Source organism: Myodes glareolus, chromosome 3 (assembly GCF_982192425.1).
Source record: "Myodes glareolus chromosome 3, mMyoGla1.1, whole genome shotgun sequence".
NCBI classification, from domain to species: domain Eukaryota; kingdom Metazoa; phylum Chordata; class Mammalia; order Rodentia; family Cricetidae; genus Myodes; species Myodes glareolus.
In genome coordinates this window covers 75,017,584-75,040,289 of record NC_142028.1, presented here as the reverse complement: position 1 = coordinate 75,040,289, position 22,706 = coordinate 75,017,584, and the positions used below count along the sequence as shown (strand labels likewise).

The 22,706-nt window shown below is 49.5% G+C and overlaps 1 protein-coding gene and 1 long non-coding RNA gene across 8 annotated transcripts in view; one reads left to right on the top strand and one right to left on the bottom strand.

The window, feature by feature from the left end:
• Positions 1 to 121: 121 nt before the first annotated feature.
• On the top strand, positions 122 to 5,413 carry LOC146892330 (uncharacterized). Its single transcript, XR_015737506.1, has 2 exons — positions 122 to 860; positions 4,501 to 5,413. It is a non-coding gene; the product is annotated as an uncharacterized LOC146892330 (long non-coding RNA).
• The window catches only part of Cfap57 (cilia and flagella associated protein 57), a 73,314-nt gene continuing 51,936 nt past the window's right edge, over positions 1,329 to 22,706 (bottom strand). For 5 of the 7 annotated variants that reach the window (XM_087904669.1, XM_087904668.1, XM_087904674.1 and 2 more), the window contains 5 exons: positions 20,494 to 20,610; positions 18,692 to 18,826; positions 18,457 to 18,600; positions 9,390 to 9,522; positions 1,329 to 1,681 (listed from right to left, as the gene is read on the bottom strand). In XM_087904669.1, the coding sequence (XP_087760795.1) occupies positions 1,467 to 1,681; positions 9,390 to 9,522; positions 18,457 to 18,600; positions 18,692 to 18,826; positions 20,494 to 20,610 (744 nt within the window). In that variant the 3' untranslated portion in view covers positions 1,329 to 1,466. Of the gene's footprint in view, positions 1,682 to 9,389; positions 9,523 to 18,456; positions 18,601 to 18,691; positions 18,827 to 20,493; positions 20,611 to 22,334; positions 22,673 to 22,706 lie in introns of those variants that run through there. The other 2 variants (XM_087904671.1, XM_087904673.1) reach the window with 2 other exon arrangements.

The window sequence follows — 22,706 nt, the reverse complement described above, 5'->3', positions numbered from 1 at the left end:
ATAACAATGTGTGCCTAGATGCCCCTGCCCTGTTCTACCATGTGACACTTAATAGATGAGCAATAAAATACCAGTTCTTGTAAACCTACCAGTCATAGCAGGTAATCAGTAACGCTGGCCCCTCCTGCTGCCTGGCACACGGCAAGGTTATGCCCTTATAAATATGCCTCCCAGCGTGGCTCCACTCATGGCTGCATTTCAGGCAGAAACAAAGCATGACCACTCTCTTGGGGGGCACAGAGCCATGAGATGAGCCCCACTTCTGATCCTGAGATATCAGTCCTCCTGCCTTTCTGAACCCAGAGCAATAACTGTAACGAGGTGCTACCTGATCATACAGCTGTTCCTGGGACTGCCTGTGCCCCTCAGGACCTCTTGGGAACAGCTGGTGAGTAAGGACATGGTTGCTCGTGCTTTGTGGAAACAGTGGAGAAAGGTGGACGTTGATGCCAAGGCACTGTGAGGTGGAGTTTCTGTCTTAAGAGGACAGGGTGGCAGAGAAGGCGCATCTGAGATCGGAGCAATGTACACTGTCCGGCCGTAACTGATGCTGAGATCCTAGAAGACTTGTGTGTGCGTGGGGGAGTGGTGTACCCTGGATGTCGGAAGCACAGAGAAAAAGAGCGATTCTGAGGCTCCTACACGAGGATGACAAGCTCCTCCCAAAGCCACTGGCTGTCATACTCACTGAATGAGTCCCCAGAGCTCAAGGATGGACTGCCACCAGCAGAGCAAGAGCTGAGTTCATGTGCCAGTGGGTGACTGGCTCGGCCTCTACAGCTGCTGTGGGGGATGGGAATGACTGCCAGGTTCAGTCTGCCAGGGAGGGGTCAACCAGCAGAAGAGACCTCGAGGAGAAGGTAATTGGTATGAAGGAGGGCTTTCTGCCTCCCCATGAAGTCAAGACAGGAAAAGTGGAGTGTGTGGGGGAAAAATCTGAGAGGTAGCACCCAGAGAATCAGGGCCACCCAGCAGGTAGGTCTAGCAGCTTGGAAGGCCGGATGTAGAGAACTAAAAAGACTGAGAAGAAAAGACAGGAAGTCCCTTGTTGTAGTTCATGAGGAAGAAGAAACCAGAGGAGACCCTGTTTGGTTCTGACTTGGCTGGGAGAGGTGAAAGACAGGGGAGAAGCTGCAGGTGAGCTACTTAAGATGTGAACAGACGGCCCTGTCTTGCGGGCCCTGGGTCTTGCCATGTCTGCAATGCAGATTGCCCAGTTCCTGCACAGGAGCCAAGGACAATGGCCTGGAGATTCTACAGTCCCCAGTCCTCAGACTCTTCTCACCCCTTCCCGTATGGCCCCACCCTCAGCAGACGTTGGACAAGGCTGTGAGCAAACACCTTTATTCTCACCCTGCTTTATTCTGACCCCAGCTCTCCAGATGAAAGAGGTTGATAGGACTCAGGTAGACGCCTGGCCTGGTGACAGACACATGGTGCTTCCAGCTGTGGCTGCTCACCAGAGGTCACTTGGTGTGCACTTCAAAATCCACATCTGAATCGATGAGGGAAGGGAGCCGAACTCCAGCGACGGTGTGGAAGCCGGGGACCTGCTCCTGCTCTTGGATCTGGTCTCTGAGGCGGCGGATTTCCAGGCGCTGCATCTCGATGATTCTCCCGGTTTCCTCCTGTTCACTCAGTCTCATAGTAGGACCGACGCTGGCCATGTCCTTGGTGAGCGCTGTAAGGGACAAAGCAGGGTCACTGCTGCCTAGTACTATACTACTGCAGTCTCTACTCCAGTCTCTACCCGCTACAAACACCCACGGAGCATTCACACGGGGAGACACAGCCTGCGTCCACGCGGCAAGTCTGACCTGCCCATGCCCATGTGCCTCACCGAGGTCAAGGGCAACTCCCCTGGGGACAACGCTGAAATCTGAGCTTCTGGTAAAGATGGTGCTTCTGGATACAGACTCCTCTCCTCCTTTTGTGTGGCACCTGCTAATGCTTCCTGCACCTTGGATCTTGCCATCGTCCCTGTCATGGGGTTTGCCACTACCTGGACTTATGGCTTAGAGAGACTATGGCTTATCTCAGGCCTGGGCCTCAAAGGGCTGGACTCCTGGCAGTAATCTTGGCCTCCATGCCATGTCACCTTTCTTAACCACCCAGGGTCCCCTCTGCTCTCCATCTCCCATGCCAGGGCTCCCGTCTCTAACCACAGAGTCCTTCGCTGTTTGTACAGCATTTTCATCCTGTACAAACTGTGTCTTCCTTTAATTCCCTTCTACCCATGAGATGGGCTCCTACATTCACGTTCTTCTCTGGCCACTTAGACCCACTTTTCCCCCTCCGTTTTCTTGACACCTCCACCCCTAGTTTTCTAACTGGTTTGTTCTTCTGTTTCCTCCATCCTGCCCAACCCACACCCGAGACAGCCCAACCTTCAGGGTCTCCCCATCTATGTCTGGCTTGCCGTGCACTACTGAGAAAAGTAACACGCCACTTTCAATGCTGTGGCTCCAGCTGATTGTATGGCCTGCAAACTGCCATTCCCCACAGCAGCACATCTGAACTCTGACTCCATTCTCCCTTCATCCATCTTGTTAACAATTGGTACTTGGGGAGGGGTAGGGAAAAGGGAGGAAGAGGTGGAAATTTTTAATAAATAAATAAACAAACAAACAATTGGTACTGTCTGTCACCTCTTCCTACCGCCAGCCCTTTCCTGTAGCTCTAAAGGGGAAACTAGGAAAGAACAGACATTGGAGGCTAAGGGAGAGACAGTTTCCTCAGGGGACTAGTCAGCAGTGGCCAGTGATCAGCCCTGTCCCGGCCTCTGATGGCTGTGATGGGGCCAGCATTTAAAGAGCAAACTGGTTTATCTTGCTCTTCCTAGGTCCAGTCCCTTTCCTTCTGCCTTTCCTTCTAGACTTCCTTTTCTGCAGTCTCAAGGCTCCTGATCCCCTAGTGTTTTTTCTCCCTAGGTATCAACCCTTTGTCTTCCTGACACCGAGTTGTTTCTGGTAACTACTGCCCTCAGGGGCATGACCTTTGCATCAGCTCCTGTCTCCAGGTTCCTCCCAGCAGCCTTCACAGGCAGCTCCTTATCCAGTCACCATCTGGCTTCCTGGGGGATGCAGGTGCCAGTGAAGCCACTGTCCTGGAGGCATTTGGTTTCTGCTGACACTGACATTCTCTTCTGCCGCCTCAGGACTGGCCGCCACAGGACTGGCCGCCTCAGGACAACTGGTCACCACAGGACGGGCACATCCTTTCCACAGCGCCTCTCTATGTGTTCTAAGGATCTTTCTCCAAACTGTAATTTTAAGACCCTCTAGGATGTCTAATCACTGAGTGAAGTCACTGGACCTCAGAGGTGGGTAGTGTCTGGCTCTCCCCAGACACAAGGAAGGGCCACCAGACCACAGCTCCAGGCTGGCGGCTGATCTAGAGCAGTCACCTTCTGAAACATGTCTGGCTTGGGTCATATTGCCCCAGGAATGTTCCTAGGGGTGCAACATGTGGAAGATGGCCCAGAGGACACTATGTGGGGCTTCTGTCATGTCTCCTGGTCTGTTTCCCATTCTGGCTTGTGAGTGTCTCCAGGGCCTGGGTTGTGCTTTTCCTGTTTCTTCCCATCACCCACACTGGTCTCTTTCCATTCTTTCTGCCTGGTTGCCATACTGTGTGTGGCTCAGTCTTACAGGGGCCCCCTTCTTTGGTGTTTAAACCTCTGCCTCTTCCACGGCTGTTGAGAAGTCAGCTCTTGCCGTGAGGGTCCTTCTACCCCTGTCCTCACATCCCCAGCCTCAGAACATGTCACCTTCCAGATCTGCTCAGTGTCCCTCTCTGCTGCTCCCAGGCTTCCTTCTATAGACAGATAGATTTATTTAAACAATTAACTTATTATTGTCACCACTATGGTTATCTCAGTGTTGTGGACTGAACCCCGGGGCCATATACATATGGTAAAGATTCACAACCGAGCTATATTCTCAGCCCCAATCTGACTTCAAAGGATGGAAGAAAAGAAAGTGGTCAGGGATGCAGTTGGACTTACTCCCTCCTCCTTTCTAGGCTCTGTATCATGTTTCTTTAATTTCTTTTCAAATTTGGTCTATTTTCCCTTTATCGGTTTGGAAGGTTTCCTCTTTCATTCTCCCCCGCCCTCCTTTCTATCATCCCTCTAGTTTCTAAAAAGTTGAATATGCTTATATAACACAAAGACTGCAAAGTAGAGATGGCTGAAGTAGAATCTCCAGAACATGCATGAAGCACAATATGGTAGTGTGTGTGTGTGTGTGTGTGTGTGTGTGTGTGTGTGTAAACTCAGAAGTACAAGGAAATGAGACTAGAGACAGGAGAGTCCTGGAGAGCTAGCCTGGCACACACAGTGTGTGTGTGTGTGTGTGTGTGTGTGTGTGTGTGTAAGACAAGTCTCCCTGTCTCACACAAAGGGTGAGAACTGATAACCGAGTTGTCCTCTTGCCCTGCCATCTACATGCACTCTGTGGTGCACACTTGCCTGACGCACAACGTGGTTCTCTTTTGCAGTGAAACATGAGAGACATAGGATGTTCCGTTCCAGACCCTCTGGCTTCGAAGCTTCTGCCCAGTATTTCAGTTCAGATTCTCTGTCTGGCTCCACAGCTCAGCTACCGTGGTCCTGTGTTAGGATCATCACCGGTGCCAGAGGTCTACGGTATGCCTTCGTTTCCCTGGTGATACATAGCTAGAGGGCGGCCACCATGCTTCAGCACTCTGAAAGGATTGTGTCACCATTGCTGGCTCTCACTGCTGCCACTGAGAAGTCACATGTCGCCTGGTACTGTTACTCCTGTGTTTCGGCCCTTGCTCTTCTCCCAGCTGCACTTCACCCCTTGTCTTGGGTGTTCTGTGGCTTTGACGTGGGTTTGCTGCTAATTATACTTTCGGGAACCGTTAGGATTCCTGGAGCTGATGGCCCTCATCTTTCATTGACTCGGAAAAACTTGGTTACTCCTTGTGGTAACACCCATCTTCTGAGGACTCCACTTAGACCGCTGCCGACTTATTCCATTTCATTCCGGCTTCAGTGTATCTCGTACCTCTGGGCTGAAACCTGGCCACCATCTTCATTCTTTTAGTTCACATAGTCTCCCTTCAGCTGGGTGTGTCTATCTTATGACTTGATTTGTTCAATTGAGTTTCTAATTGTAATAATTATAGTTCTCAAATAATAAATACTAACTATCTGTGGTTTCAAATATAATTTGCCTGTAAAATTTTAGAAGACTCTTGTTTTATTAAAAAAAAAAATCAAAGCTGGACGATGGTGGCACAGGCCTTTAATCACAGCACTTGGGAGGCAGGATCTCTGAGTTCAAGGCCAGCCTGGGCTATAGAGCAAGTTCCTGGACAGTCAGGGCTGTCTGTCAGAGAAACCCTGTCTCAAAAAAACCAAAATAAAATAAAATAAAAATATAAATTCTTTTTTTTATTTCCTTAAATGTATAAGGCATTGAATCCTTCTGTTATATTTTGCTTGTCTATTTATATCTTTGTATGTGTGCACATGTGTCTGTATGTGTGCACATGTGTCTGTATGTGTGCACATGTGTCTGTATGTGTGCACATGTGTCTGTGTGTGCACATGTGTCTGTATTGTGCACATGTGTCTGTATGTGTACACATGTGTCTGCACGTGTGCACATGTGTCTGCACGTGTGCACATGTGTCTGCATATGTGAACATGTGTCTGCATGTGTGCACATGTGTCTGTATTGTGCACATGTGTCTGTATGTGTGCACATGTGTCAGTATGTGTACACATGTGTCTGTATGTGTGCACATGTGTCTGTATGTGTACGCATGTGTCTGTATGTGTGCACATGTGTCTGTATGTGTACACATGTGTCTGTATGTGTGCACATGTGTCTGTATGTGTGCACATGTGTCTGTATGTTGAGTGCTGCACAGCTCCAGCGACTTGATCTGGGGAGGCAAGGACTGAAGAAAGGACAGACAGACAAAGAAAAGCTAGAATGGGGCGTGGCTGGACTGTCTGATGGAGAAGCAAGCCACAACCACCCCGGAAGCTCAGGTGTTTACTGTACAGTTGAACAGAGAGGTGAATTATTAGCTACAGCTCAACAAGGAGGTAGTCTCTGTAGGGAGCAGTCTTCAGGTTGTGAATATTCGGGTGGGGCTAGAAATAAGAAAACTACAGTGGATGGATTTTTTTTTTCACACACTGTTCCCAGGAGGGAAGGTTTTGTCATTTCCCATGGACCTGAGGCTTTGGGCCACTGTCTACATGGACACAGCCCTTGACATGGTCCATGAGATACCCATGTCAATAGCACATACTCACTCGGGACTTCACTTACGCAGTGCTTCCTCCGCTCGTGTGTGTGTGTGTGTGTGTGTGTGTGTGTGTGTGTTTCCATGCATGCCACCACACACAACAGAGGTTGGGGTCAATTCTCTGTTTCCGCCATTCGAGTCCTAAAGACCCAACTCAAGTCAGTCCTTTGACCATCTTGTGGGTCCACTTTAAGAGCCTGACTTTTCATAGCCTGCATTGGTTTTTATCCTATAGTTTGCCGTTTTGAGAGACTTTAGCATATGCTAGCTTTTTTCTGCGGTCTTCATTTTCAGCTTAGTTCCCTGGGCCTAGAAAGTCAGGGACACTCACCCACCCCCTTCCCAGCTTTCTTTCTGTGCTCTGTTCTCAGAACACATTTAGGCCACCTTAGTTGGCTTTTAATAGCCACCTTTAGTTGTATGTTCTAGTGACAGTGGTTTTAGTAATTGAAAAACAAGCAGGTGTATCTGCTAGGTCTGTTAGTTAATTGTCTTGCAAATCTGAAAATAAGATAAATGTTGTTAAAACTAAATTAGTAGCTAGGGAATTACGAGCTCTCTTGTTCAAAGGATTCTCAAACCCCTGCCAAGAGGGCAGCTCCCTAAGCAACTTGAAGAATGAGTACTTTGCACTGGCTTGTCTTGGGAAAGGAGCGCATTTCAAAATCCAAGGTCAGCCTTAGGCTTTGCAAGATTGAGGTCAACAACTGGTATTACTTGTCACCAGTTGTCACAAGTGAATGTTGTTTGAATAAAGCTGTAGCAGATGAAGAATAGGACTGGTTTGCTATCCAACAGTTCATGGTGTGAGTGTTAGGTTGGGGTACACAAAGGGCAGATATTGAAGACACAAGAGTGGCAGGAATTGATGCTTCCTGGCGTTGGGAAGTGTATTCGTGCAAATTCACTAGATTTTGCCCTCAGCTTGTTAAATGTCTGGAAATCTCCTTATTAACAACATAAAGAGCTGCCTGTGAGTGGAGGGGAGGGGAAGAGGGGGGTTGAGGTGTCCCAACTAAGGAGTTTTCAGAATGCTTTGTGAATTTGTAGTATTTTCCCCCCACTTCCCTTCCCTGCTCTCCTCTCTAATCCTTTTTCCCACCCCCAAACCCAGCCTCTTTCTTTCTGTGGTGTACATATGGTGCGCATGACTAGGCCACAGGAAGGCCGCCTCATGTCTTCCTCTAATGAGTCTCCACCCAGCCCCTTGAGAAGGCACTCACCAGACCTGGGGATGGTTGTTCTTTAGCTAGGCTGGTAGCCAGCAATCCCCAGGGATCTTCCTGTCTTCCTGCCTGCACTCACCTCTTATTGGAGTAAACCCTTGTGTTCCTGCCCCTTCAAGTGCTGGGATTACAGATGTGTGCCATTAGACACAGTACTGTTTGTGCTCTTCTTTTTCTTCTTCCTTTCTTTTCTTCTTCCTTTCTTTCTATCTTTCTTTTCCTTCCTTCCTTTTTTTTTTTTTTTTTTTTTTTTTTTGAGACAGGGTCTTACTATGTATCCCTGGCTGTCCTGGAACTCATTCTTGAACTCACAGAGATTAACTATTAACTGCCTCTGCCTTCTCAGTGCTGGAATTAAAGGTGTGCATCACCACACCAGACGAGGTTTGTAACATTTTAAAAAGAAGTTTTGCAGTTGTTCACAGGTGTGTCTGTGCTTTATCCCCCCAAAGAAAGTGATTTCTGCCCTTAGAAATCTGCAGCGCACACTTTAGGCCATGTGCTGTGTTCTCATATCCATGATGAGAACTGAAGATGGTGACTTTGGGTACCACTCAGAGGATTTACTCCAGGCCCAACTGTTATACTTACCTAAAAGGACCATAATACAATACAATCGTATACATACATACAAACATAATCATTAATGACAGGGATACATGTGTTCCAGAAGCTGTGAGTCACTAGGCGATCTCATCTTTGTGAGAACATTGGATAGTACCCACGAGGACACAGTACCACAATCATATGTATAGTTTATCATAGACCTCACATAGTCATGGAGCACAGGGCTGCTACACAGATTGCAGAAAGAGCAGAGAGGGTGCCTGTGACATCGGAAATCCCAAGGCATTTGCTCTGGGATGCTTCAGCTCCTCGGATCTTTATTCCCGAATACCAGCTGTCAGAACACAGTGGTGTGCAGCTCCACTGGCTCGCTCTTCATAGAGACACTTTATAGTCTTGGTTTGCACTCATGATCAGGTACAAAGATGACTTAGGGAACAGCTTTATTGCCTGGAAGTCTGTGGAGGCTGGAGGCTTTTAGTCAACATTCCTTTCTTAGAGAGCTGCGTGATACCTTTCTCATGGAGTCTAGCGTCAGGAAAAAGTTTGTTTTCCCAGGAGATAAAGCAAACAATCTAAACCCCTTCTTTCTGCCATTCAAGGAGAATTATGTAAACTACCCCCCCGTTTTTTGAGACAGCGTCTCATGCTGTAGCCCAGGCTGGCCTTGAGCTCATGGAATGCTCCCATCTCAGTCTCCAAGAGTGAGGATGCACTAGCATACCGTTTCTCTTTTCGCCCTGGCCACCAGATGCTCAGAGGCCCTTTAACGTGTCATTGCAGCCATGAACCTATTGAACATGTCTTACGTAATTCCCCTGTCTTTAAATAATTTCTCATCTTTTTGTCTTCCTTTTAATTGGACAGGTCCCTTACCCACAATTCTAAAATGTAAAAAAAAAAAAAAAAAAAGATTTAAAAATGGAACACTGCTTTAAATTCATGAAGCTCGGTTTGAATATTCACATGTCGCTGCAGAATACTAATGTGTTTGATTTCAGGGCACTGCCCCAGACCCCGTGGGGATGTTACATAATATACAGCATGTTCTTTCCAAATCCTGCAAGATTCTGAGTTCTGAATTATAGCTAACCCCGAGGACTTCAGACAGGTGCCTGTGGCCTGTGAGAGAGAGCATGGCTGCAGGCAGGGCCTCACAGATCCTCTGGAGCGGCGGTGTGTGCCACAGAGGGGCTCTGAAATGCCACCGGTGGATGTGAGCTGATCCTGAAAGAAGCCAAAGGGAGCCCTGCTCATGGCCACCATCGGTCCTTGGTCTCAGTGCCCAACTCCCAGTGGCATTACCTGTCTCTGGGACTTCTTGTGGTCGAGTTTTCTTGGACAGTTTCAGTGCTGATTCAAGGTCATAGATTTGGGAGCGGGTCAACTTCAGCTCCCTGCGGAGCTCATTAATCTCCTTGATCAGGGAGACATTTTCCTTTGGAAAAGAAGGGAAGGCAGTGAGTGTGATGGACAAGGACTTGGTGGACGCAGGGTGTGCCCTCCTGGGCTTGAGGACTAGGAACCTGGACCTATTGGTGGGTGCAGGGTGTGCCCTGCTGGGCTTGAGGACCAGGAACCTGGACCTAGGTTAGTCTTTGGATCCTGCATGGCAGTGAGTCTCTGTCCTGCTCATTGCCCAGCCTTTCAAGGTACCAGCTAACTCAATTTCTGGGGGCTTAGCACCTTTCCTACCCACCTGTGCTCTTTCCTTTCAAATATCCACAACAATGCTTCCCTAGGAGCTCTGAATATGCTTTAATGTGCTTAACACTCTAACCCTATGGACTCTATACCATCACTCAGTGATGGTTCTGGAAATCGAACCCAGGGTCTTAGGAGAGCTAAGCACGTGCTCTGCCACTGTACTACACCCCCAAACCCTATAACCATGATTTTACAGAGAAATAAACTAGGCACCAGAGAGGTTATGTAAGTGGCCTGAAATACACAGCAAGTAACAGAGCCAGGGTGTTCACCTCAACAGCACTCTTAAGTACTGTGCAATCCTCTTCTCACACATTCATTTATTTGTTGAAACTAAAGGATATCTGTTCCCTCCTACCCCATTGTAACAGCCCTGGTTCTGCCCTGGAACTCTCTTTATAGACCAGGCTGGCCTCAAACTCACAGTGATCTGCCTGCCTCTGCTTCCTGAGTGCTGGGATGAAAGGCGTGTGTCACCAATGTCCGACTAGGACATTTATTAATGCCACCAATGCCCGACTAGGACATTTATTAAGTCCTTATGTGCAACAAAAGACTCTTGCCTTCAGCCCCGTGCTACTGGTGAGCAACACAGAATGGTAAGCAGCTAATTAGCACTTGCTGTGTCCCCTGGAGATTCACTTATTTATGTTTGACCAGTATTCATCTATTTAGTAAGTCTGCACTGGGTACCTGTGCTGGCTAGCTTTATGTCAACTTGACACAGGCTAGAGTCATCGGAAGGGGAACTCAGTTGAGAAGATGCTTCCATAAGATCTGGCTGTAGATCGTTTTCTTAACTGGTGATTGATATGGGAAGGCCCCGCCCAATGCGGGTGGTGCTATCTCTGAGCTGGTGGCTCTGGGTGACATAAGAAAGCAGGTTGAGCGAGCCAGGGAGAGCAAGCCAGTAAGCAGCCCCCACAGCCTGTGCATCAGCTCCTGCCTCCAGGTTCCTGCCCTGTTTGAGTTCCTGACTTCCTTTGGTGATGAACAGTGAGTGATGTGGAAGTGTAAGTCAAATAAACCCTTTCTTCGCCAACTTGCTTTATGGTCACGGTGTTTCATCCCAGCAGCAGTGACCCTCAACAGTACCGGCCACAGGCCAGCTGTTCCTGGGGTACACAGAAAGTGAGATCTGGTCGCTGCTCTTAACTTTACAGTTTAGTTAGGGTAGGAACACATTTGTGTGGCTCTGGCTTGCTGGTGTGGAGGAGTATGGAACACAGGAAAGACACTTAATCTTGTCTGAATGACGGCTGGGCTCTTAGGAGTTGACCCCAGGGCTGAGAATTAAAAGAGAAAGGAAGAGGGTAAGGGACGTTCCAGAAAACTGAACAACAGGTCAAGGGTACAGACACACGACACAGTTGATACGGTGTGTGTGTGTGTGTGTGTGTGTGTGTGTGTGTGTGTAAGCTTCCCTTTTCATCTTTCCTGCACCTCAAATCTCTGCTCTCCACCTCACACTTAGCGCAAGGGTCCTTGGCTATCACTAGGGAGGAGTCCCCACGCCTATAAATACAGAGTGACTGGCCACTTTGATCTCAGAGCCCATGCCTCAATGTCCAGCTTGTCTCACACATAGAGTTCCATACAAGCCTGCAAATAAATCACCCCTGCATTGTTAAATGGAGCTGCTGGCTGGCTCTGTGGTCTGGTACAGGTCCCGAGAGTCTGTTTCTTCTTTCTTTCTCTGTGTGTATGGGTGTATGTGTGCACACTGCTGTATATGTATGTGCATGCCTGTGTGTGTGCGTGTAAGCCAGACAAGAACATCAGGTGTCCTGCTGAGGCAGTCTCTCACTGGACCTAGAGTTAGGCTAGTGGGCAGCAAACCCCAGCGATCCTCCTGTCTCTTCTCCCCACAACACTGAGGTTCCAGGCACATGCAGCCACACCAGCTTTGTATATGGGTGCTGGGGATTTGAACTGAGATTGGCTCACTTGTATAGCAAGTGCTTCATCTACTGAGCCATCTCCCCAGACCAAGTCTCTGCTCTTCTAACTGGCTGTGCCTGTCTGCAGGCCAAGTCTATGTTGGAGAGCACTGTTTGACATTGTGCAGGGCTTCAGAGATGTCTCATTGGGGCACCTCTGGGTGGGGTTACATTAGGAGTGGCAAGGGTGGGGACAGAGCTGGAGGACTGCAAGCCTCCTTTCTGAGTCGATAAATTCTCCTATGCTTTGAGGAAGGGGCCCTTGGGGGAGCAGGGACCTCTAGAGATACCCCAAATCATAAGCTACCCCCGAGACTCAGTCTAAGCACAGATCCAGGCCTTTAGCATCTCAGTGCACCACTGGACTTCGTCATTCCCCAGCTTAAAGCTTCCCTCCATGTCGGAAGCAATGCCCAGTGCTCGCTGCCAGTCTTTGTTCTCCAGGCCAGGCTCCATGCCTGCTTTTCTGAGTTGGCGGGCTTTCTCCATCTAATGTTTTATGCTTTTTTAACCAACCCTTGTTCTGGCAATGGGTCACCCCTACTTCCTTTCCAGATGCTGTCTAGTAACTAAACTCCCTTCCAGTCTCCCCTGGATCTTCCCCCATGCCAGCTTTGTATCATAATATGATTGCTTCAGTACATTTTTATTGGCCACAAGACCTAGAACATTGCTTTGCATGTGAGATGTGCTCAATAAATATTTGTGGGCTGGAGAAGCAGGTGAAGAATGTGACGAACACGTAAACAGAGGGGAGGGGCTTTTGAGAGCCACAAAGAACTCCTGGACACACTTGCAGGCCTGGGAGGCCAGGAGGCACTTTTCCTACCCCTCTTAGCTGGCGTTGTTTGGTCTCACCTCTGCCTCATTCTATAAAGAAAGAGCCATACCTGGGACAAAAACTAGGGACTGTGGCCACCCCTTCCCAGTCCTCTCAGGTTCCTCTCCTAGGCACTCCCAACCATTCTGTCACCGAGTCTCATTAGTTTTGTGTCTGGGTGATGTCTCCCAATGTGATTTGTCTCAACTGTTGGCCACTTGTTCTACTACTGGAAAGACTCCAGGCAAACTCCTATGTTCTTCCCACCCCAGCCACAAACTCATGATTGGGATTTCTGGATCTTAGTTCCCTTTGGTATGAGTGTCGGTCTTTGACCCAACTGACAGTTTATGACACCACCATGATGCCACACCCCCAGAATATGACTCCATCTTCCCCACCCCCTTCCTTTTATTTTATGTGTATGGGTCTTTTGCTTGTATAGATCTGGCACCACATGCATGTTTGGTGCCTGAGGAAGCCAAAAGAGGCCATTGGGTTCCCTGAAACTGGATCCCCTGGAACTGGAGTTATAGACAGCTATGAGCGGCCATATGGGTGGGTGCTGGAACTGAACCTGGGTCCTTTGGAAGAGGAGCAAATGCTCTTAATCACTGAGTCATCTCTGCAGCCCTGTACAATGCCATCTTTACTGGAGTGTGGCTGAGGCCAGAAATCAAATGGGGCCCAGCACCACGCATCTGCTTGTTTCATGCTTCGTTCACCCCTGCCCCCCAGTGTCACAGTTTCTACTTATGATAGCGACCTAGGAACTGGTCATTGTGCTAAACATGGAAGTCTTCCTTGGTTGTAATATGCAGAGATGTCATGGGAGTCAGAAGCATGAGCCCAAGCCTGTGAGGGGTAGGGGAGGCAGAGGATGGAGAAGATGCTTCTTAGCCAGAAGCCCAGAGGGAGCAAGCAGAACGAAAGACTCTAAAACTTTGATGATAAAAATATTGCTAAAAATAATAGTAATGGGGCTGGAGAGATGGCTCGGTGGCTAAGAGCACTGACTGCTCTTCAAGAGGTCCTAAGTTCAATTCCCAGCAACCAAATGGTGGCTCACAACCACCTATAGTGGAATCTGATGCCCTCTTCTGGCATAAAGGCACAAATGCAGATAGAGCACTCATATACACAAAATAAATAAATAAATCTAAAAGAAAGACTAGTAGCTGTGAGGTTTGGCTGCATCCCTGCACAGCCTGCACGTATCACCTTGGCTGCACCCCTGCTCAGTCTGCATTCATCACTTTGGCTGCATTCCTGTACAGCCTGCATGCACCACCTTGGCTGCATTCCTCCACAGTCTGCACACACTATCTTGGCTGCACCCCTGCTCAGTCTGCATGTATCACCTTGGCTGCATCCCTGCTCAGTCTGCATTCATCTTGCATCCCTGCTCAGTCAGCATGCATCACCTTGGCTGCATTTCTGTACAGCCCGCATGTATCACCTTGGCAGCCTCCCTACATGGCCTGTACACATCACCTCACCTCACCCTTTAGGAGCCCCGGGGGAATGTATTCTCAGATTTACTGGGGTATGGAGACATTAAAGGTAGTGATAATGGGGGTTTGAGTGTTGCTGTGTCCACCTCCACAGAGCCCTGTTCCCATGTTTACTGCCATCCACACTTACTCTCCCACCTCCTCTTTATGCTACTCTTGTTCCAGTAGCTCAGACAAAATGATGGCCAAAGACAAGCTGCGTTCTTTAAGAATTTTCTAAGGTAGCTTGTGTTCTGAGAAACCCAAAGGTCATAGTGATATCAACTGTGTGTGACCTTGCAAATTAAAAAAAAAAAAAAAAAAAAAAAGCGAACTCAATGAGCTTGCTAAGCCTTCTCTTCCTCCTGGCATCCCGGCCAAGATGCTCTACAAAATCCCTTCCAGTCTTCCAGATCTTCTCCAGCCAGCTACCGGCATAGAAAAGATCTGAGCAGTTCCAAGTTTGTTGAATCCCAGAGCAGCCTGTAGACACTAAGTCCTTTATATAAAGACTTCGAAACAATGTAACAAGGGCTGCCTTAGGCCCTTGGAACAGAGTGATGATGCCCTGGCTGAACTTTCTGATACTGATGAGAAAGGAAGGAAATGCCCATAGCTCCCCCTACTGGCTGCTCTGAGTTAATGCTTTTAAGGGTAAGCTGTTACCTCAGTGGGGGAGAACCTTGTCACAGAGGAGGGTTGTGATCTTGGGAGCCTCACATCTGATAGTAGGATCATTTGACTGCACAGATAAGCCAGCCTGTTATCTTTCCTGCTCTGCCCACCTTCCTACTGGACCTGACTTGGCACTTCAATTCCTCATTTCTACTCTGAAATGCCTCTGGCATCACCACATTCCCTTCTCCGATCCTTCTTTTTTGACCCCTAACCTGACAACCGCCTAACAGGTCTCCCTGCCACCTGCCTCTTTCTTCATTTGATTGACTACTCTGCCAACTGAGTCCACCTTTTTGAGACAAAGGCCACCAACCGTATCTGAGAAGCACCCTGACCTGTGTTAGGATGAACCTCATAGTTCTTGGCCAGGGGCAGAGGGCAGAGGGCCCTTCCCAACACCACCCACAGCTAAGTGTTGTTCAAGGCTCTCACTGCTTTGGATGCTCTGCAAATCAAGGTCTATGAATTCCTGAGTCCCCACTCCCAACCCCGTCCCTTCCCCCACTTTTTCTCCAGCTCTTGTCTCTGCCTGTAAGGAAGGTCCTTCTCCTGGCTGATCCTCAGTCACCCTCTACCCCCACTGAGGCCAGACCCCAATGGCGCTCACTCCTTTGAGTCTTCAAGGAGCTTCCTTTGAGGGTCCACACCACGGGTTAAATGTAATAATGGTCTGTGCTCCCCAGGTTCTCTGAGGGCAGGAACACTTTACATCTATCTTGGAATCCTCCACGGCTGACACACATCTCATTGTGTAAGAAGACCTTGAAAAATGTGAAGGGGGATGGAGAAAATGTGTGTTCAAGGTGTTTGTATTGCATAGCAACACTCTCATTTCCATATTTGCACGAGCATGCCAGGGGACAGTGTGGGGAGGCCCTGGGCTCCTATCTGGATATACAAATGAGATGGTGGCCCCATTTCCCCCCCCCCCCTCAGTTGTTTTCCGATGAGTTGCTCAGCCACTGTGCCTGCCCTGGCTTTCCTTAGTCATTCTGGAATAAAGTACAGGGGCCCTGGTAGCCACATAGGAGCTCTACCAGCTCCAAACCACCATGTACTAAGGCATTCAGGGTTCCTAGCCACCACCTAGTGTGTGTGTGTGTGTGTGTGTGTGAGAGAGAGAGAGAGAGAGAGAGAGAGAGAGAGAGAGAGAGAGAGTTTGTGTGTGTGTATGTGTGAGTTTGTGTGTATGTGTGTTAGAGAGTTTGTGTGTGTGTGTGAGTGTGTGTGAGAGAAAATGTGTTCGTGTGTATGTGAGTGTGTGTGTGTGTGTGTAATCAGCTGTGCTCTCCTTTCCTACCCCCAGGCCAAAGGCTTCCCTTGTTCATGCACGATGGACATTTAGACTCATTTATTTTCACTGTAGTCCTTGAGTAATATCTTTGCTGGGATAAAGGAAGAGAACTGACATTTTTTTTGAGCCCTAATTCTGTACCAGGAAGGTGGCTGCAGTTTGTCTTGGCCAAGCATCACAGTAGCACTGGGGTTGGCATCTTTTGCCCCATGTTACAGATAAACAGGGTGGTCTCTGGAGGCCCACAGTCTCCTCCTGACCAAAGAGCAGCGGAGCAAGGTTGCCTTGGTCTACTCGGATACTGTGCTCATTCACCTCCTGGCTGAGAATACGGTTCTTAGCTAGGCTTTGCCTGCACAGGCCCTGCAACCTCCCGTGACTCTGGCTCAATCTTGTTCAATCTCAGGATCAAAGAAGAAAACTGTTTTTAGCACCCAGGACAGTCCTTCTTTAAAAAGAGCAGTCTTTTTTAAAATGTCTTCTGGTCTGAGTGATAGAATGTTGCCTGATATGCACAAAGCCCTGAATTCAATCCCCAGCCCTTGGGGAAAGAAGACCTTCCTAACTTTTGCTTTTGTGTGTGTGCGTTGTTGTTGTTTTTTGTTTTTCGAGTCAGAGTTTCTCTGTAGCTTTGAAGCCTGTCCTGAAACTAGCTCTTTTAGACCAGGTTGGTCTTGAACTCACAGAGATCCGCCTGCCTCTGCCTCTTGAGTGCTGGGATTAAAGGCGCGTACCACCACCACCCCAGTTTAACTTTTGCAAGCTGAGTCTTACCCAGGCTCTGAAGAAATCAGCAAGAAGTCTCTGTGTGTGCATGCGATGGTGCTGGTGGAACCCAGAGCCCCACCCCAGGGTCCCTTCTTGTCCTCTGATATTGTCAGAGTCTCTTCTGGATCCACAGAAGTCACAACACACAGGTTTTTTTTTTCTTCTCTCCCCCACCTCTCTGAGACAGAGTTTCCCTGTGTAGTTCTGGCTGCCCTAGAACTAGCTCTGTAGACCAGGCTAGCCTCAAATTTGGAGATCTACCTGCCGCTGCCTCCAGAATGCTGGGGGGTAAAGGCGGACACCACCACGCCTGGCTAACACACAAGTGTCAATGCTGTTTAAGATAGATTTCCAGGGAGCTCACCTCACAGGAGCACTGGCTGAATCTCTCTGCAGCCCACTCCTACCCTGGTCCAGCACTCTCCAGGGGATAGAAGTGGGGAAGAATCGTGATATCTGCCCTAGCAGCCTCATGAAGGAAAATGGAGGAATTTGTGCCCTATGGCGACCTTCTGGTCCCCACTCCTGGGACTGACTTGTTGCTTTGGGCCTCTGCTCGGTGTGGAGAGAGGAATCAGTCCCTGGAGGGCCTCAGGCCAGTACGATGGTGGCAGGGCTCAGCCATGCCACCAGGTGACAAAGAGCAGCTGGTCTCACTGCTTAGCTTCCTGTGTTCAAAGCCCTTAGCAAGGTTGTGTGTGGTTGCTGGTGCTGAGGGGGCTACCGATCACGCCCACTCCTCTTTCTGGGTCTTTGGAAGCCTTCATGATTCAGGATAGAAAAGGTCTGAAAGGGTAGTTGGAATGGGTGCTGGTTTTAGAGCAGCAAGAGACTGGTTGTGTCTTGGTCTGGCCTGAATCGCTGTGTGTGCTCTTCCAGCTGTGTGTAACTTTCCAGGCCGGTGTCTGGTTTCAATCCAGACTGCACCCTGTCCCCATCTCAGTATTTCAACAAGGACATTAAAGAAATGTAACCACAAAAGTATGTGTCCTAAATGATTCCGATGTGATGTTCTCTTTTGATATAAATTCATATTAATTGCCTCAGATGATACTGACACCCAGAGATATGGCAGAAGCATCTTGATAGGCAGTCCCGACAGAGGGCTTGGGTGGGGGCAGGAATGGGGCTAGGCTCCCTGAGCCATCTGCTGAAGGATCCTGGGAGTTGGGTGTAGGGAGCTCATTAAATATGATCATTGCCAACTCTGTGGGTGTGGTTCAATCTGGACCAATAGATAAGGGTAAGACCTGAGGCACCAGAAAGGAGATGAGGCTGGTGGAGACTGGCCAGACACACCCCAGTAGGTGGGGAGAACAGAATAAAAGGCACCAAAGTCAGGTGAAACGGGAGCTGGAAGAGAGAAGGGGACAAAGGAGTCAGGCGGAAGGGGACAGGAGAGCTGTGACCAGGATGGATCACTGGTAACTGAGAAGAGAGAGGCAGGACACCAGCTTGTTAGGGATAGGGATGAGCTGGCAAAAGGAGCAGGGAGGAAGCAACAGGGCCACTAGTAGGCATGCTAATGGGCTCCTTGGTGGGCCCTGGCCACAGTGACAGCTAGGATGAGCCCTGGGAAGCCAGAGCAGAGGAGCCAGCAGAGGAGCCATATGGAAGCTGTGGGTCCCTGGATGACAGGTGGTCTCAGGCAACCAAGGGACACGCCCATTACCTGCATGATGCGAACGTAGTCGGTGCGGTGAAGTTCACTCTCTTTGACCACCTTCTTCTTGAGAGTGGCAAGGTTTCTCTCCAGGTGTTCCCGCTGGCGGGCATACTCCTGTTGCAGGTCTGAGTTCAGCCCCGCAATTTCCACCTGGTGGGTGGGGAGACTCAGCAAAGGAGTGGAGATGTGAAGTGCAGGGCAGTGTGGGTGGGGAAGGGCAGGGAGGGCACTCAGAGCTCACCATGTCTGCCCGCTGCACGTACTTCTCAAAGAGACCACGGATCTTCTCCTTCAGCAGCTTGGGCTCCTGGATGTACGCCACGCAGTTGTGAAGGTCCGTCTTAAACCGCCGGACCAGTGCTTCCAGGTCCCGCTCCTGTAACCAGACATTTACTCCTGACACTGCAGAAGTACCCCATGTGGAGGGGCAGGGGCTCCAAGAAGAGGCTAAGGACACAGAAAGGAACCAAGGAGCCAGAGTATCCTCATCTGGGACTGAAACCTGACTGTTGGTGACCACCTTGGGCGCAGAAAACCAGATGGGCAGTCAGCCCATATGGAGCAGTTCTGAAACTCTTGTGCACTTGCCTGGGCTGGATACCCTGCCTGAACAGCTGTCAAGAAGACAGGGCTAGAGACCACACACACACACACACACACACACACACACACGCGTATATATAATTTCTCTGCACATAATTTCCATCTCTATATATTTTATGCACAGGCCACAAATCACTTTTCAGTCCTCTGGGCTTGCGAAGAGCAGGGCCACACCTTCTCCCCATGTGTAGCTCTGCAGCTTTGGCAGCGTGCACTGCCAGTGTTTGCTGAGGAGGATGGACAAGCTCCGTCTGACTTGGAAAATGTTGCAGGTGGCCTGCGGGCAGAGTACATACACAACGGCATCCCAGCCTGGGGCCAGAGGATTCCCAGGCAGGCTGAGTTGAGAACTAGCTATGAGTACCGGGTGAAGTTTCTTTTCCTCCTCATTTCTCGGCCCTTACTGTGCTTATTTATAACAAAAAAAGACTAGAATGAGCCAGATGTGTAGCAGGCCCCTGTAATCACAGGATTAAGACTTCTGAGGCAAGCTTGGGCTAGCCCAACAGTTTCAGGCTAGCCTGGGTTACAGAGTGAGATACTGTCTCAGGGCATGCAAGAGCTCGAGAGATGGCTCAGTAAGTGTGCAAGCTTCATGCGTGCAAGCACGGGGACCTGGGTTTAGATTTCAGCATCGCACGAGCCTAAAACCCCAGCACCCGGGAGTGGAGACAGAAAGACCCATAAGGTCCCTGACCAGATAGTGTAGCTGAAGAAAATGACAAGCTCCAGGTTTAGCAACAGATGCTGTCTCAGTGAGATGAGCTGGAGAGTGGGAGAGCCCGGCACCTGACTTCCTCCTCTGACCTCTGTGCATGGGCATCAATCTCTTAAGGTTCTCCTAACATTGGCAATTTGGGGGTGGTCAAAGCATTTAACCACTCATTAAGTACAAATGACCATTCCAAACCATGTTCTTCCCCAGGACAAACAAACCCAAGGCTAAGGGTATTCCTATAAAACAGTGGTTCTCAACCTTCCTAATGCTGCAACCCTTTAATACAGTTCCTCATGTTGTGGTGACCCCTCCCCCGCCGGTACCATAAAATTATTTTTGTTGCTACTTCATAACTGTAATTTTGCTACTGTTATGAATTGTAATGTAAATGCCTGATATACAGGATTTCTGATATGGAACCCCCACGAAAGGGTCATGTGACCCTGAATGGGTCGCGACCCACAGGTTGAGAACCGCCGCCATAAAACCAGCATCCTCACCCCCCTCATTCCTCCACCCAAGATGTTTTCTAGTCGCAGATGAATTTGGACATGTAAATCTGTGCAGGCCTGGAATCAGACAGGCCTGTGGGCAAGAGCGTGAGTTAAAATGGGAAGTGTTTCTTAGCAATGGCTGGCTCTGTCTCGGGGAGCCAGCTGCCCGCAGCCGGCAGGTGCCAGATCCCACGTCCGCGCGCTGCCAGACTCTGGCAGGCCTCACACCTTCTGCTGCTCTTTGCGCATCTCCTGATCTGTGGCTCGCAGTTTCTGCAACAGCTCCGTGATGTTCAGCTCCAGTTGCGTGTTCTGCTTATGGAACCGCTCCAGTTCCGCTTCCATCTAGGGAGGACCAGGGGATGGAGGCATGAACACGGAAGTCGGGGATGAGAACTGTGTTTGAGAGCAGACACCTTTCAAAGAGGATTCCCAGCACGGTATTTCTTCTCAAGTTCCCAGCCATGTCCTCTATCCTTGCTGCTCGCCACCCTAAAAGCTCCCCTCTTTGCTGGTACCACGTCCCCCCGGGGTCCTGGGTGTCTGTGGTCAGGCTGCGAAGGTTTCCTCTTAGTGGTCACCCCTTCTCCTAACCTCTCAGATTCCTCTTTTCGTGAAACTTTTCTAATTGAGTCTCTCTAACTCTTGGGTTCTCAACCCCTGCTGAAGGCAGGTCCCTCCAGAGAAATACCTCCCTCACCTGATTTGGAAGGTTACAGGAGTGGACCTTGACCCTCAGGGGGCACAATCATTCTAAATGGGAAGTTGAGGCTTGTTTCTAAAGCAGAGAGTTTTGAGGGACCAGACTGGCATGTGGCCACCTTTTGATCTAGGACATAAAACAGGGGAGAGCTAAGAAGGACCCCCAGCCTGATCATCAAAAGCTCACAAAAGGTCCAGCCCCCTCTTCAAAAAGATGACCGGGGACGCCAGCGAGCATTTGAAGGATCTGTCTTACCCAAGGCACATTTGGTTCAGGTGAGACTGGCTGTGGAGAGACCCAGTTCCCACTCAAAGGGTGATGGCTGATGGCAACCCCAAATCTGACGGCTCTGGTACTCATGGTTGCGCTATGGAGGCTCTGGCTGTTTCCGGAAGAAGGGATGTTTGCTGTTTTGTGTGTAGGAGGAAGGCAGGTGGAATGCCCCACCTCATCTATCCCAGGCTCTACTATCACATTTTAAGGTTCCTGTCAACCTTCTCGAGATCCGGGAAACTTCTAAGAAGCTAATTCCATGTTCTTGGACACCGAGGAACGCCTCTTTATCACAGGAGGCCATATATTAGACTAGCCCTCTGAGGCAATGCCTGACATACGGATGGACTCTGTGAGCATCTGATGGAGGAAGGACCAGTAGGCACCTGTGGCGGGCAAAGAGCATGAGAGTGAGGGGTGGGAGGGGGAAGCAGGAACTGCCCGCCCCTGGAAGAGGCATGGCAGACTGCGGAGAGCCTCCTTGTAGAGGACACACAAGAGTGGGGCTTTGCTAAAGCAAGAATGATCACCAGGAAGGTGGCTCAGTGGTTAAGAGCACTGGTTTCTCTGGCAGAGGATCTGGGTTCAGTTCCCAGCACCCACATGGTGGCCCATGGCTGTCTGTAACTCCAGTTCTAGGGGATCTGACATTCCTTTTTGGCCTCTGTGGGAGCCAGGAAAACATGTGGTGCACATGTATGCATTCCAGGCAAAACACTCTTACACATAACATACACAACAAAAGTCAGTGAGCACTGTGGGAGGCTAGGAATACAGGGCTGATGAGGAGGTAGTTTGTGTCCTAGAAGTCTCCGGTCTAAAAGGATGAGAGAACTGAGTCAGAGGTGGCTATGTAACGGATTAAACATTATCTGTGGTTGAGGCAGAAGATGCCCTGTGTGCATCAAGGAGTTGAGCATGTGCCTACCCCCAGGAAGGGGCACTTCGGCTGAACATTAATAGAGCCCTGTTTCTCAATCTGTGAATCTGGACCCCTTTGGGGTTGCATAACAGATATCCATACATATCAGATATGCAATATCTAGATATTTCCATCACAATTCATAACAGTGGCAAAATTACAGTTATGAAGTAGCAACAAAACAACTTTATGGTTGGAAGGACATCACAACATGAGGGACTGCATTAAAGGGTCGCAGCTTCGGGAAGGTTGAGAACCACTGCTCTAGAGAGAGTGTTGGAGAACAGAGCAGGAAAGAGACTAGCCGGCAGAGCGCAGCCTTCCTACAGAGGACCGGTGGGTGGGTAGCCTGGTGCATTTCTGCAGGGTGGCACTGGTCCAGATGACGGCGAGATGGCACAGCACGGAGGCAAGCTGAGGGCCCACCACACTAAGGTCACCAAGCAACCTCGCCAGGAGCAGCAGGAGCAACTGGTATGGGGGGGGGGGGTCCAGCATAGAGGTTTGTTCTATCAGAAGAGAGAAAAATAGAGCCCAGGAGAC